Source organism: Kogia breviceps, chromosome 18, assembly GCF_026419965.1.
Source record: "Kogia breviceps isolate mKogBre1 chromosome 18, mKogBre1 haplotype 1, whole genome shotgun sequence".
In the NCBI taxonomy this organism is placed as follows: Eukaryota; Metazoa; Chordata; class Mammalia; order Artiodactyla; family Physeteridae; genus Kogia; species Kogia breviceps.
Window position 1 is genome coordinate 9,916,675 of NC_081327.1, and position 15,007 is coordinate 9,931,681.

Sequence of the window (15,007 nt, forward strand, 5' to 3'; positions counted from 1 at the left end):
CCATACTATATCCATCCAATCTCTACAACAGCACTATTACAGAGCTACCATCACCAGCATTTTAAACATGATGCCCAGAGGGGATAAGCAGTTTGCCCAACATCCCACAAGTAATAAGGAGGTAGAATGGTGATAAAAATAAGTATGGTTTCTGCCATGGATAAGGTGTTTCCTACATTTGTGATATTAACAGGGTTATTCTCTAGGAAGAGTTTGCTGAAGTTTAACAAAGATTGAATAGTGTTGGAAAGCTTCTATACATTCACTAAATCAACATATCTGGTATAAATCTTCTATGCTCTTATGGGCAGAAGGAAATTGTGATTCCCACATTAGCCAAATCTTCCTATGGAATGAATATTCTGCTACTTTAATCAGGGAGGTAACAAGGGAGGGATTTCTTGTTCTAATTAAGTCACATTGTGACTTGTCTCATGTTTTAAAAAGTGTGAATGCTGTCTCTCAAATTATCTAGGAAAGAACAAACTTTTTGTTTTTAATTTCCAATCATTCATCGACTGATACTTTTGTAAAATATAATGATGTTATGGCAATATCAAATTGCTATAAAAGTTTCCAGACACTCTCACTTTCTGCATTTATCTCATGATTGACAGGTAACAATTCTATGGACTGGCAAAAAGTCTCTGGCCAATAGTTTGAGTAGCACTTGTCTAAAAGCCTTCCTACAATTCTAATTCAAAGGATTTCTCATTTGGATGAATTCCCTGATGTATTATAAGATGTTTACCATGTCTACAAGTCTTCCCACATTCCTTAAATTCACAGGATTTCACAGCAGTATGAATTCTCTGATATGCAGGGCAAGAACCAAATTACATTTCGATCCTTCCCTTAAAGAGTAATGAGCATAATTTTTCCAATGTTTATGAGACTTTGTACCATGAATTAAATATAGATCTTTACACATGCCCTACATTTAAATGGCTTCACATCAGTAAAGATGTTCAATAAGATCATACAGAAATCTAAAGGCCTTTTCATATTCCTCATTTTCAAAATATTTCTCACTAGTATGAATTTTCTGGTATCAAGTGAATTGTCCATACACAGGTAAGGCTTTTGCACATTCCCTACATTCATAAGGTTTCTCAAGAGTAAGACTTCTCCTCATGTTAAGTAAGTTGTTTGTACACACACAAAAATGTTCTTTCACATCTCTTCAATCATAAAGTTTCATCAGCATCAACTGTCTTATTTGAGTAAGCTGTCCATATAAAGGCTTCCCCACATTCTTTATATTTGTAGGGTTTATCATTATTATTAGTTCTTTCATGTTGAACATGGCTTGAGCCACAAGTCAATGTTTTTCCAAATTCCTTACACTGATAAGGTTTCTTGCCAGTATGAAATCTCTGATGAACACGAAGTTGATAGCTACTATCAAAGGCCCTCCCACAGTCTTTACATTCATAGGATTTCTCACCCGTATGAACCCTCTCATGTTTAACAAGGCTTGAACCCCAACTAAAGGCCTTTCCACATTCCTTACATTTAAAAGGTTTCTCACCAGTATGGATTTTCTGATGTTGAGTAAGGTGATAGCCACGACTAAAGGCCTTTCCACATTCTTTACATTCATAGGGTTTCTCACCAGTATGGATTCTCTCATGTTGAACCAGACTTGAGCCACAATTAAAAGTCTTTCCACATTCCTTACATTCATAGGGTTTCTTGCCAGTATGAAATATCTGATGTCGAGTAAGTTGATAGCCACTACCAAAGGCTTTTCCACATTCTTTACATTCATAGGATTTCTCACCAGTATGGATTCTCTCATGTTTAACAAGGCTAGAACCCCAACTAAAGGCCTTCCCACATTCTTTACATTCAAAGGGTTTCTCACCAGTATGGATTTTCTGATGTTGAGTAAGGTGATAGCCTCGACTAAAGGCCTTTCCACATTCTTTACATTCATAGGGTTTCTCACCAGTATGGATTCTCTCATGTTGAACCAGACTTGAGCCACAATTAAAAGTCTTCCCACATTCCTTACATTCATAGGGTTTCTTGCCAGTATGAAATAACTGATGTCGAGTAAGTTGATAGCCCCAACAAAAAGCCTTTCCACATAATTTACATACATAAGGTTTCTTACCAGTGTGGATTTTATAATGCTGAGTAAGCTGATAGCCACGACTGAAGGCCTTCCCACATTCTTTACATTTATAAGGTTTCTCACCTGTATGAATTATCTCATGTTTAGCAAGGCTTGAGCCCCAAAAAAAGGCCTTTCCACATTCTTTACATTCATAAGATTTCACACCAATATGAATTTTCTGATGTTGAGTAAGGTGATAGGCACGACTGAAGGCCTTCCCACATTGTTTACATTCATAAGGCTTCTCCCCAGTATGACTTCTCTCATGTTTAACAAGGCTTGATCCCCAACTAAAGGTCTTCCCACATTCCTTACATTCATAAGGTTTCTCACCAGTATGAAATCTCTGATGCACAGTGAGTTGATAGGCACTTAAAAAGTCTTTCCCACATTCTTTACATTCAAAATGTTTTTCAGCCATATGAATTCTCTCATGTTGAACAAGTTTTGAGCCATGACTACAAGCCTTCCCACATTCCTTACAAACACAGGGTTTCTCTTGATTATGAATTTTTTGATGTGCAGTAAGAGATTTATGTTTTCTGTAAGTGGGCACCTTTTCATAGGTGATTACCATTTGACTGAAGTATCCCTCTTGATGTCCCTGGAGGCCCTCAAATCTTCTCTTACACTTCCAATTATTTTTGAAGAGGAATGCCTCAAAGCCAAGGGTTTTACTTCTTTCCTTTATCTCCTGTGGGGGAAAATTTATTTCAAAAATGTCCTTTTTTGCAAATGTATTTTTGGTCTCATATGTTGACTCCAAATCTGAAAGAAAACAAGAAAACCACACATTTTATTGCCTTTACCAGAAAAAAAAGCCCTTTATAGTAGAAATAAAGACAAAATGAAAAGAATACCCACAAGTGAACTCACTCAGGAGACTTACTGAATTCCTAAGCACAAGCCTCTCCCCTGTCCAACAACAAACTTAGCTTTGATTTTTCAGTTCTTGTGATATTAATGTTCTGATATGACAGTTTTCTGGAGGATTCCACAAAGATCACTTTAACAAGTCCCTCATCTTCCTGTGTAAATGATCTCTTAAACCAAAATGTGCCCTTCCACTAGTCAAGTCACTGGATAAAGGATATTAGGATCTGAGTTCAGGGCTGCTAGGGTGACTGGAATTTGTGGTTCAAGATTTATCAGAGAAAGAAGTCATGCAAAGAAGTTCCGGGAATCTATACAGGGATCCTCCCTTGGATCGGTAACCGAATGTCGTTATGCATCCACAAGGTGCCTCTCCACAATGTGACTGGGGTACTCTCAGAGATTCCAGAGGTTGTACACTGGAGTGCTAACCCAACCTGAATGGAAAGACCTCGGTGAACACCCCCAAGCATTTATTTGAAGCCTCTCAAAGGCCATATACTGAAAGTAAGAACCACACCCTGGAGCAGTAGTTCTCAAATTTTTTGGTCTCAGTATCTCTTATACTCTTAAATATTGGTAAATCCATTGCTTGCACATGCATAAGTATATTTGAAATACAAAATATACAAATCTAGTATTTTTGCCTATTGGTGATTGTATAATATTTTGTTTGAGCTATTAAATGGTGGATGGGTACTGTGGATGTGATTGTGGGAAGTAATTTTAATCATGAATTAAACTGCACTATTGCTATTTTATTTAACAATGTCTTATTGCTTTGTATACATTTACATTTGGGTGTAAAGACTGTGTGTATATCCAAAAGGAAGCCATAGTATTTAAATTGACTAACCTAATATTACAACTACTTTGAGATGACCAAATGTCAACTAAAAGGAGTACAGTTTTGTACAACTTAGCATCAACAAATAGTTCAATAAATTTGAATTGGGCTTGTTTTATAATTACTTGGACTTGAATGTTTCTGTGTAATGCTTAACAGTGTTAGTAAATGAATACAGGTTTAACTTCTTTTTAGATGTTTAAAAAAAAAAGCACTGAGGACCCAAAAGAGGTTTTGTTTATGTGGGTTATATCTTTTGATATTCACCATATTAGAAATTAAAATAGAAATTTAAAGATTAATTCATTTTAAAGTGACAATAAATCATTAAATGTTAACAAATAACATTAAATAAATTTTCCCAAACTAAAAAATTAATGAATTATTGTTTTAATCTTCTGCAAATCTCTTTAATATCTGGTTTAACAGAAGACAACTGGATTTTCACATCTGCTTTTGCATTCAATCTGTAGCAATGCTATTTTGGTTGAAGGATATGAAGAAAATTCAGCCTCCCACAGATGTGTAATTGTAAAATGGCAGAATAGTCTATGAACCTGTTCAGGTAATTGTGGGTGTTATTCTTTGCTACTACAGTAAAAATTGACATGTGGTGGTTTCTTAAAGATTAGTTCCAATGTGGAATATGCAACCATACTGGTGAACTTTTCATACTATGTTACATTAAAATCCATTGCACTTCGGATGATTTTTTATCCATGCATAATTTTGTACAATGTACTGGTTATCTGAAAAACAGTGGTTCACTGAGTTATGCAGATCTTTGAAATGTTGACATATTTCATTACACAATATCAAAAAATCACGTTAATAATATCACCTCACCAGAAATTTTTTTATTTATTGGGAAGCTGTGAAGCTCAAAATAATAGATATAAGCTTCACACAATTCTAATTCTTACTTAAAAGTTTGAATTTTATCATTGGCAACAAATACTTTTAGTTGTTCTTAAAGTGGCAGGCTCATTTACAAGAAAATGTTTTCCAAATACCCAAGCCCAAAGAACCATAGTTTGTCTCATTCTTCCAAGGGAAAAAAAAACAAAAAACAAAAACAAAACTGTGTTCCATGAAATAAGCAACTAGTTTAACTCACAATTCAAACATCAGCACAGGTGGTTTCCCTCAAGGCAACCACTGCACCTTAGTATACAGCAAGAGCTTAATGGAGACTTCCCATTTCATCACACAGAATATTCTAAAAATGCATCCTCAAGGATCAAGATTTAATAAAATGAAGCCCCAGAGCAGGGTACTAAAGGTCAACCAGCATGAGGAGGGTTTCAGTATAAAAGGGTTGTCCTATGTCAGGAGTCAGAATGCAAGCAGGGTAAGGACAAGTATCTGTGTGTGAGTGACCTGGCATGGGTTGTCACAGCCCAAGTGGGATGAGATGGGCAATCACATGATCAAGGTGGTGGTGGTGGTGGTGGTGATAATAGAAGACTGGTTACACACAGAGAGTTTGATCAAATAAGTACAGTTGTCCATCGAGATCCTTGGCGGATTGGTTCCAGAACCCATCTCAGAACCCATACCCGAGGATGCTAAGTCCCATAATCGGCCCTCCTTTTCCACAGATGCAGAACACATGGAAATGAAGGGTCAAATGTATATTTATTGAAAAATAATCTGCATATAAGTGGACCTGCATAGTTCAAACCCATGTTGTTCAAGAGTTGACAATAAATACATTAAGGATAATGGAAACCAGGTTTTTCACTGTCAGAAAAGGGAGTTAGAAATATGGAAAGTGAATAAGCTGAAATGAAACCTGTAGTGTTGAAATGGAATTGGAGATATCTTTATGAATGCATGGTTTCAATCTATAGATGTAAATGTGTGTGCACGTATACATATGTATGCATATAAACATATTTCCTAATCTGTCCACTGAGAGGGCCTAAGGACAGCCATCCCCCAGCAGCAATGAGCAAATCTAGTACCCAGATTCTGGCTTCTAAATAGCATTCTCAACTAAAAGGAACCAGGGCATCTTGAAGAAATGGCTGACTTTAGGGCTGGAGCAGGGAAAGTGCAAGATGAGCCTGGAACATGGTGTTGGGAAGAAAATAAGGAGGTGCTCTAAGTGTGATGGAGATATGCCAAAGGACACAGAAACCACTGTTGAGAAAATTCCCACTGGTCAAATCCAGGACTAGCTTCAAAATAAATAACAGGAAGAACAGATTACAACCCAATGACTAGAAATCCAACATATGAATAAGTTGAAAGTTTGAAGAGGAATACAATACTTAATAGTCTCAAAGTTCCTCCTCACAAAAGGCTCATTAAAGGAAAAAAGACTAACTCTACAGGGAGGAGGCCAGTGGACACTACCATAATCACCTGCTCAAAGTAAGCATCATCAGTCATGACAAATCATTTGCTCCACCTGACAGAATGCAAGGAGAACACACCATCAGTTATGTGATACTCCTGCCAAAGATGCATAATCCAAATCTAATCATGAGGAAAGAGCAGACAAACCCAAACTGAAGAACACTGTACAAAATAACAGGGCTGGAATCTTCAGAAGTAACAAGAAATGGGTATTTTGATAGGGAATGCATTGAATCTGTAGATTGCTTTGGGTAATACGGTCATGTTAACGATATTAATTCTTGTAATCCAAGAGCATGGGGTATCTTTCCATTTCTTTGAATCATTTTTAATTTCCTTTATCAATGTTTTACAGTTTTCAGTGTATAGGTCTTTCACCTCCTTGGTTAAGTTTATTCCTAGGTGCTTTTTTTTGGACATGATTTTAAATGGAATTTTTTTTTTTTTTTTTTTACTTTCTGGTATTTCACTGTTAGTATAAAGAAATGCAACAGATTTCTGTACACTAATCTTGCATCCTACTACCTTGCTGAATTTATTTTTTAGTTCTGATAGTTTTTGTGTGAAGTCTTTATGGTTCTTTATATGGAGTATCATGTCATTTGCAAATATTGACAATTTTACCTCTTCCCTTCCAATTTGGATACCTTTTATTTCTTTTTCCTGTCTGAATTCTGTGGCTAGGACTTCCAATACTTTGTTGAATAGAAGTGGTGGGAGAGGGCATTTTTGTCTTGTTCCTGAAGTTAGTGAGAAGGCTTTCAGCTTTTCACCACTGAATACTATTGATATGCTGGCTGTGGGTCTGTTGTAAATGGCTTTTATTATGTTCAGATATGTTCCCTCTATACCCACTTTAGTGAGAGTTTTTATCACGAATGCATGTTGAATTTTGTCAAATGCTTTTTCTGTGTCTATTGAGATGATCATGTGGTTTTTCTCTTTTCTTCTGTTAATGTGGTGTATGTATCACTGTGGTTGATTTGCATATGTTGAACCAGCCTTGTGACCCTGGAACGGATCCAACTGACCATGGAGTATGATCCTTTTTATGTATTGTTGGATTCAGTTTGCTAACATTTTGTTGAGAATTTTTGCATCTATATTCATCAATGATATTGGCCTGTAATCTTTTTTTGTAGTGTCTGTCTGGTTTTGGTATCAGCATGATGATGACTTTATAGAATGAATTTGGAAGCACTCCCTCTTCAGTCTTTTGGAGTAGTTTGAGAAGGATAGGTAGAAGTTCTTTGTATGTTTGGTATAATCCCCCAGAGAAGCCATCCAGTCCTGGACTTTTTGTTTGCATGGAGTTTTTTTTTAATTACAGATCCTATTTCATTTCTAGTGATCAGTCTCTTCAAATTATCTGTTTCTTCTTGATTCAGTTTTGGCAGGCTGTATGTTTCTAGAAACTTGTCCATTTCTTCTAGGTTGTCCAATTTGTTGGCATATAACTGTTCATAGCATTGTCTTATGATTTTTTGTATTTTCATGGTATTGGTTGTTATTTCTCTTCTTTCATTTCTTATTTCATTTATTTGGGTTGTATCTCTTTTCTTCTTGGTGAGCCTGGCTAGAGGTTTGTCGATTTTGTTTATCTTTTCAAAAAACAAGCTCCTGGTTTTATTGACCTTTTCTATTGTTGTTTTGATCTCTTTTTTATTTACTTCCTCTCTGATCTTTATTGTGTCCTTCCTTCTGCTGACTTTGGGTTTTGTTTGTTCTTCTTTTTCTAATTCTTTTAGGTGGTGGGTTAGGTTGTTTATTTGAAATTTTTCTTGTATCTTGAGGAAGGCCTATATCACTGTGAACTTCTTAGAACTCCTTTGGTGCATCCCATACATTTGTAAGTTGTGTTTTCATTGTTGTTTGTCTCATTTTTCACAGAACTAGAACAAATAATCCTAAAATTTATACAGAACCACAAAAGACCCAGAATTGAAAAAGTAATTCTGAGAGGAAAAAAAGCTGGAGGCATAACTCTTCCAGACTTCAGACAATATTACAAAGCTACGATAATTAAAAACAGCACAGTATTAGTACAAAAACAGACATATTGATCAATGCAACAGAATAGAAAGCCCAGAAATAAACCCATATATCTATGGTCAATTAATCTACAACAAAGGAGACAAGACATACAATGAAAAAAACACAGTCTCTTCAACAAGCGCTGTTGGGAAAGCTGAACAGCTACATGTAAATCAATGAAATCAGAACACTCCCTCACATCATATACAAAATGGTTTAAAGATGTAAATATTAAGACATAACACCATAAAACTCCTAGAAGAGAAACAGGCAAAACATTCTTGGACATAAATCGTAGAAATATTTTCTTAGACCAGTCTCCCAAGGCAAGAGAAATAAAAGCAAAAATAACAAATGTGAACTAATCAAACTTAAAAGCTTTTGCATAACAAAAGAAATCATCAACAAAATGAAAAGACAACATACAGAGTGGGAGAAAATATTTGCAAATGATGCGACCAACAGGGGTTAATTTCCAAAATATACAAACAGCTCATACAAATCAGTATCAAAAAAACAAACAACCCAATCAAAAAATAGGCAGAAGACCTAAATAGACATTTTTCCAAAGAAGACATGCAGATGGCCAACAGGCACATGAACGGATGCTCAACATCAGTAAGTACTAGAGAAATGCAAATTAAAACTGCAATGAGGTATCACCTCACACTGGTCAGAATGGCCACCATCAAAAAGTCTACAAATAATAAATGCTGGAGAGGGTGTGGAGAAAAGGGAACCCTCATACAGTGTTGGTAGGAATATACATTGGTGAACTTACTATGGAAAACAGTATGGAGGTCTTAAAAAAAGAAAAATAGAGCTACCATATGATCCAGCAATCCCATTCCTGGGCATATATTCCAAAAAGATGAAAACTCCAATTCGGAAAGATACATGCACCCCAATGTTTATAGTGGCACTAGTTACAATAGCCAAGGCATGGAAACAACCCAAGTGCCCATCAATAGACAATTTGTTTTAAAAGATGTGGTATATATACACAATGGAATATTACTCAGCCATAAAAAAGAAAGAAATATTGTCATTTGCAGCAACATGGATGGACCTAGAGAATATCATACTAAGTGAAGTAAGTCAGAGGAAGGCAAATATTATATGATATCACTTATATGTGGAATCTAAAAAATAGTACAAATGCATCTATATACAAAACAGAAGCAGACTCACAGACATAGAAAACAAACTTATGGTTAGGTTACCAAAGGTAACCTTACCTCTGTGACCTGTGAGGTTGTTCCTGCACTGATGGCTCCCTCCTGCCTTTGCCTTCCTGGGATCTGACTTCTTGTACCCCACCCACCCCTCAACTACCCAGGGCTCTTCTCCTTGCTCCAACAATGTCGTCATATCTGGCTTAGAAATGGAGTGTCTGCTTGCAAGAAAAGAAATGCCAAATGGTGTAAGCGTTTTGTTATGTTTTTTTTTAATTATAAGGGCAAAACATTTGGTTAAATTTGCAATAAAGTAAAGGTAAAAAAAATATTGATGAAGACTTCAGAGAAGAGAAGGATGGTGGGAATGAAGAACATGAGATCATATAAGTAGGAAAATGATCTTGTTTTAGACTCATTCAGTTTCTATCTCTTTAGAGCAAACAGAACACAGTGGTTAAGAACACAGATTCTGGAGCCAGACTTCCTAGGTTCAGTTGTTGCCACTGCATTCCCACCAGCTGTGTGACCTTGAGAGGGCACTTAAATTGTATGTGCCTCAGTAATCTCATCTATAAAAAGGGTTAAAAATAGTACCTACCTCATGGGGATGTTGTAAAAGTTAAATAAGTTCACGTATTTGCTCTGCTTAGAACAGGGCCTGGTTTATAGTAAGCACAATGTTAACTATTACCATTATTATTGTTACTGTTGTTATTTTGCTTAAGTGGAAACAAGTTTTGTGAGACATTTCTAGGATTTAACTTAGTGTAGGATTTAACTTTGTAAAGTGCAAAGTTCACAGATTGTAACTTTCAACTTCAAATATGTTGAAGAAAAGGAACGTATTCACTTAGTATGAATTTCTGTTCATTCAATCCACTGCTACATAAAGTGGAGAGGCTCTTTTGAAAGCCAGAGTATGTCAGGATCCTGTTTCTAGCTGTACTGCCCATACATGGGTCAGAATATAACAAAGGGCAGCTATTCTTTAGTATGCATAAAAATCACCTGGGGATCTTGTGTAAATATAGATTCTGTTCTGCAGCTCTGGGGTAGGACTCGACAAGCTGCATTTCTAACAAGCCCCGGGGACTTCCCTGCTGGTGCAGTGGTTAAGAATCCACATGCCAAATAAAGACGCAGACTTAGAGAACAGACTTGAGGACACGGGGCCAGGGTGGGAGTAGGGGGCTGGGATGAAGTGAGAGAGTAGCACTGACATACACACTACCAAATGTAAAATGGATGGCTAGTGGGAAGCTGCTGCACAGCACAGGGAGATCAGCTCCATGCTTTGTGACGACCTAGAGGGATGGGACAGGGAGGACAGGAGGGAAGCTCAAGAGGGAGGGGATATGTATACTTATAGCTGATTCACTTTGTTGTACAACAGAAACTAATGCAACATTGTAAGGCAATCATACTCCAATAAAGATATGAAAAAAAAAAATCCGCCTGCCAGGGCAGGGGCACAAGTTCAATCTCTGGTCCAGGAAGATCCCACATGCTGCAGAGCAACTAAGCCCGTGCGCCACAATTACCGAGTCTGTGCTCTAGAGCCCCCAAGCCATAACTACTGAGTCCACATGCCACAACTAATGAAGCCCGCGTGCCTAGAGCCCCTGCTCCACAATAAGAGAAGCCACCGCAATGAGAAGCCCCTGCACCTCAATGAAGAGTACCCCTCCCTGGCCGCAGCTAGAGAAAGCCCACGTGTAGCAATGAAGACCCAAAGCAGCCAAAAAATAAGTAAATAGAAAATAAATAAATTTATTACAAAAAAAAAAAAAGACCACACTTTGAATAGCAAGGACACAGATCATCTATAGAAATGTTGAAGCTAAACACAGTATGAAATCTGGTTTCTTTGACAGTGGTTATGAAATAAACACCCCATAATGCAAATCCAGCTCCTTGGTCATTAAAGAAGAGAGGCCATTACAGGAAGGGCCAGAGGAAGGTTGAAGCTCACTGAGGGATGGGACGATCGAGGTGCTCAATGAACCCATTTCTAAGCCAACAAATACCAAAACATTCCTTTGAGAACACGGAGGAGAAATTCACCTGGTTTCTTCAAAGATAGCCCTGTAATTCCTCGTGCAGAAAGCTGATGTTCCAGAGAGGAGATTCTAAACTATTTCAGGCAGATGAACTTACCCAGTGAGACCAAGTTGCTATAGTTCTCCAACATCACATCCACGTACAAGTCCCTCTGAGCAGGGTCCAGGAATTCCCACTCCTCCTGAGAGAAGTTGATGGCCACATCCCTGAATGTCACCAAGCCCTAAAACCAAAAACCCACACATTACTTGTGAAATTAAAGAAATTTAGAAACTACTTCCAAGAGAAAAAAAAAAGAGTATGAAGCATAAACTATAAGAAGAGGAAAATATAACAATCAAGTCGGCTGGAAGCCTGTGAGACGTATGGGTAGGGAAAAGTAAAGAAATTGGTATGACTAAAGCAGTGTCTACATGTTCTAGAAAAAAACCTATTACAGCAGAAAGAACTTCCTGGATACTGTGAGGTAACTCAGCTATCCAGACCTGTCTGATAATGCATAAAATAATGTTTCTCTTCTATTAAATAAAAATAGTGTTGGGGGAAGGGGATGGGGGAGTTTATGGGTGTGTATACATACATACAACCTGCTAAGTGCCTGCTTCATAAATTCTTATTTATTTATTTATTTATTTATGGCTGCGTTGGGTCTTCGTTGCTGTGTGGGCTTTCTCTAGTTGTGGCAAGCGGGGGCTACTCTCCGTTGTGGTGCACGGGCTTCGCATTGCGGTGACTTCTCCTGTTGCGGAGCACGGGCTCTAGGCACACGGGCTTCAGCAGTTGTGGCTCGTGGGCTCTAGAGTGCAGGCTCAGTAGTTGTGGCGCACGGGCTTAGTTGCTCCGTGGCATGTAGGATCTTCCCCGACCAGGGCTCGAACCCATGTCCCCTGCATTGGCAGGCGGATTCTTAACCAGTGCGTCACCTGGGAAGTCTCGTAATTTCTTCTTCTTTTTTTTTTTTGTGGTACGTGGGCCTCTCACTGTTGTGGCCTCTCCCGTTGCGGAGCACAGGCTCCGGACGCGCAGGCTCAGCGGCCATGGCTCACGGGCCCAGCGGCTCCGCGGCATGTGGGATCTTCCCGGACCGGGGCATGAACCCGTGTCCCCTGCATCAGCAGGCGGATTCTCAACCACTGAGCCACCAGGGAAGCCCATAAATTCTTTATAAATGTGAACTGCTACACCATCTTTTCCCTTTAAGAAATACCAGAAAAACTTGAAAACTTTTTTTCCAAATGTCCTAAAAAATCTCTTATTTTAGAAAAATTATTTAAATTAAGGATTATCATTAAGCCTCAAGTGAACCATGCTGTGAGATTATATCATCGGCATTCTTCTTTATGATGATGAATCGAATACGTAAAATGTTTTTATTAGCTGCAATTCAGTTCATCATATGGATATATGAGATTAATAACTATTATACATTTAGGTTGAACAAAACTTCCAAGATTTTCTTAATTCTAGGAGGCTATTATCAGCCAGTACTTAAGAATCTGGATCATCTTTTTACATGGTAACATCAACCACCTGTTGCTTAACACATTCCTTGTTCCCGAGCTGGAGGATATTGATAGAGGATAGCACACACAACACAGATGTCACATCCTGGTCAATAACTAAACAGACTTTGACACTGGTGTTTACTGATAAGGGAGCCCCTGGAAAGAACCACTCACTCCCCACTCTAATCCTAAAAGCTTGCAAAGCATGTGATCTCATATAAACTGAGGCTAAGACGAAGAAATCCCAAATTCCATCTTGTCTTTCTGGAAAACTCAGGTCTCTGAAGAAGTTCCACGTTTTCCTGTGTGGTCCAAAGGGACCCTCACCACTAACTCATCACACCGCAGACCTGCCTTGGGAATGAGAAATCTGATAAGGGAAATGGGGCAGCCCTGGCCGAACAAAGATGGAAGCGATAACAAAAGGCAGGACCCAAGACAGCCCGCCATGGATACATCCCAGTTAAACACCAAAGCTCTTCCAGGTAATACACAGACTACTGAAACTGTTCTCGTGGGTGGCCATCCAGCTGGCTAAGGGCAGAGTATCCTGACCGACTTCTTTGCTAGCTGTATCTTAGCCTGAAAAAGAAAAACAACTGGGGGAACTTCAGCCATTTTTTTCCTAGATAGGACATGAACTAACCACCATCTTAGCTTGAAAAAGGGAAAGTGCTGCTTTCGAAATGTCTGCAGTCTTTCATTCTCTCCTCTTTCCTTCTTCTATGAATCCTCTTTGTGCCTTTGAAAGATGAACTCAATCTACTGTTGGTTTTCCTTGTATACAAATAAAAGCAAGCTGATTGTTCTCTATACTTCTTTACATTATTCTTTGACAGACACTCAAATATTTCCCTTAAAGGACTCCATTTCTTCACTGCTCTTGATGGAAGACTGAACCGCAGGAGATGTTGAGTAATGTGCTCAATGAATATGATGGCACTGATTGGAAAAGGCACAGAGGGAGAATGCTGGGCTATTTGGCATCATACTTTCCTGGAACAGAAGGAACCGAGAAGCGGGTTCAGGGATGGGGATCTGTTAAGTAGAAAGCTTTAGGGTTAATTCAGGAAAAGATTCACATGACCTAAAAATCACAACACTTCAAGGAGAGAGAAATACCAACTTACATCAGTCATGGTTCTAGAACTGCAGGAACTAATTAATGCTCCATAGGGTTCCTCTACTGGTGAAGCACAGAGTCCAGAAAAGCCAGAGCTGCAGAAGGAAAAAGAAGCTTTAGATCAGGTGTGCTTCAGTGATCCTGTCCTGCCTTAAGCAACTGAATAAAAATACATCGAAGTATTAGAGATGATTAACTCTACAGGATATAATTTTAACTTCCTTCTCTATACATTCCCTGGATTGCTGAATTTTTCGCAATAAACCTGCATTAACTTCATAATCAGAAAAATAAAGATATTTCCAAATGTAAAAAACTGAGTGACAGGGAATTCAGTCATTAGGAAAACTGAACATATAGGCCCAACACTGAAAATCGGTGGGTCTCAAACAAATGACACCTACCAGCTCTTCAACATCTTGTAGCTGTAGCTCATCACTACAGTGAGACACTCACTGTCAAGATTCTCCTGTGAATGAACACAAATTATGTAAGTCCCCTTCAAAGTCGCAGCAAGGAAATATATGCATATAAACAGAACAATATTTGGTACAGAGTAGATACTTAACAAGTGTGGCTACACCTCTCTAATTCTTCACTGAATGGTCAATTTAAAACATTTGGATACAATCCATGAAAAATGTCTTTCAAAACTCTCTCTTATTGGATGGGATCCATATATAACTCAAAATATTATTAAGTACTTTTGTTCATAACTATAACTATTGCTGGATATTTTATCATGTACATTTTCCCTTCTTTTGATTCTTTATAAACATAATGTTTATTAGGTGCATATTATTCCATCAAATGGTATACTGCATTTACTTAACTGTTTCCATGTCATTGGATGCTAAATTTGTAAAAGCTCCTTCCAAGCTACTATAATTTTATTCCAGA

At 38.0% G+C, this 15,007-nt stretch overlaps 1 protein-coding gene across 5 annotated transcripts in view; it reads right to left on the reverse strand.

The window, feature by feature from the left end:
* Positions 1 to 467: 467 nt before the first annotated feature.
* ZNF283 (zinc finger protein 283) overlaps positions 468 to 15,007 on the reverse strand; it is a 79,457-nt gene continuing 64,917 nt past the window's right edge. For all 5 annotated transcript variants that reach the window (XM_067020171.1, XM_059044533.2, XM_067020170.1 and 2 more), the window contains 4 exons: positions 14,512 to 14,576; positions 14,115 to 14,202; positions 11,576 to 11,702; positions 468 to 2,890 (listed from right to left, as the gene is read on the reverse strand). In XM_067020171.1, the coding sequence (XP_066876272.1) occupies positions 1,188 to 2,890; positions 11,576 to 11,702; positions 14,115 to 14,202; positions 14,512 to 14,543 (1,950 nt within the window). In that variant the 5' untranslated portion in view covers positions 14,544 to 14,576 and the 3' untranslated portion in view covers positions 468 to 1,187. The remainder of the gene's footprint in view (positions 2,891 to 11,575; positions 11,703 to 14,114; positions 14,203 to 14,511; positions 14,577 to 15,007) is intronic.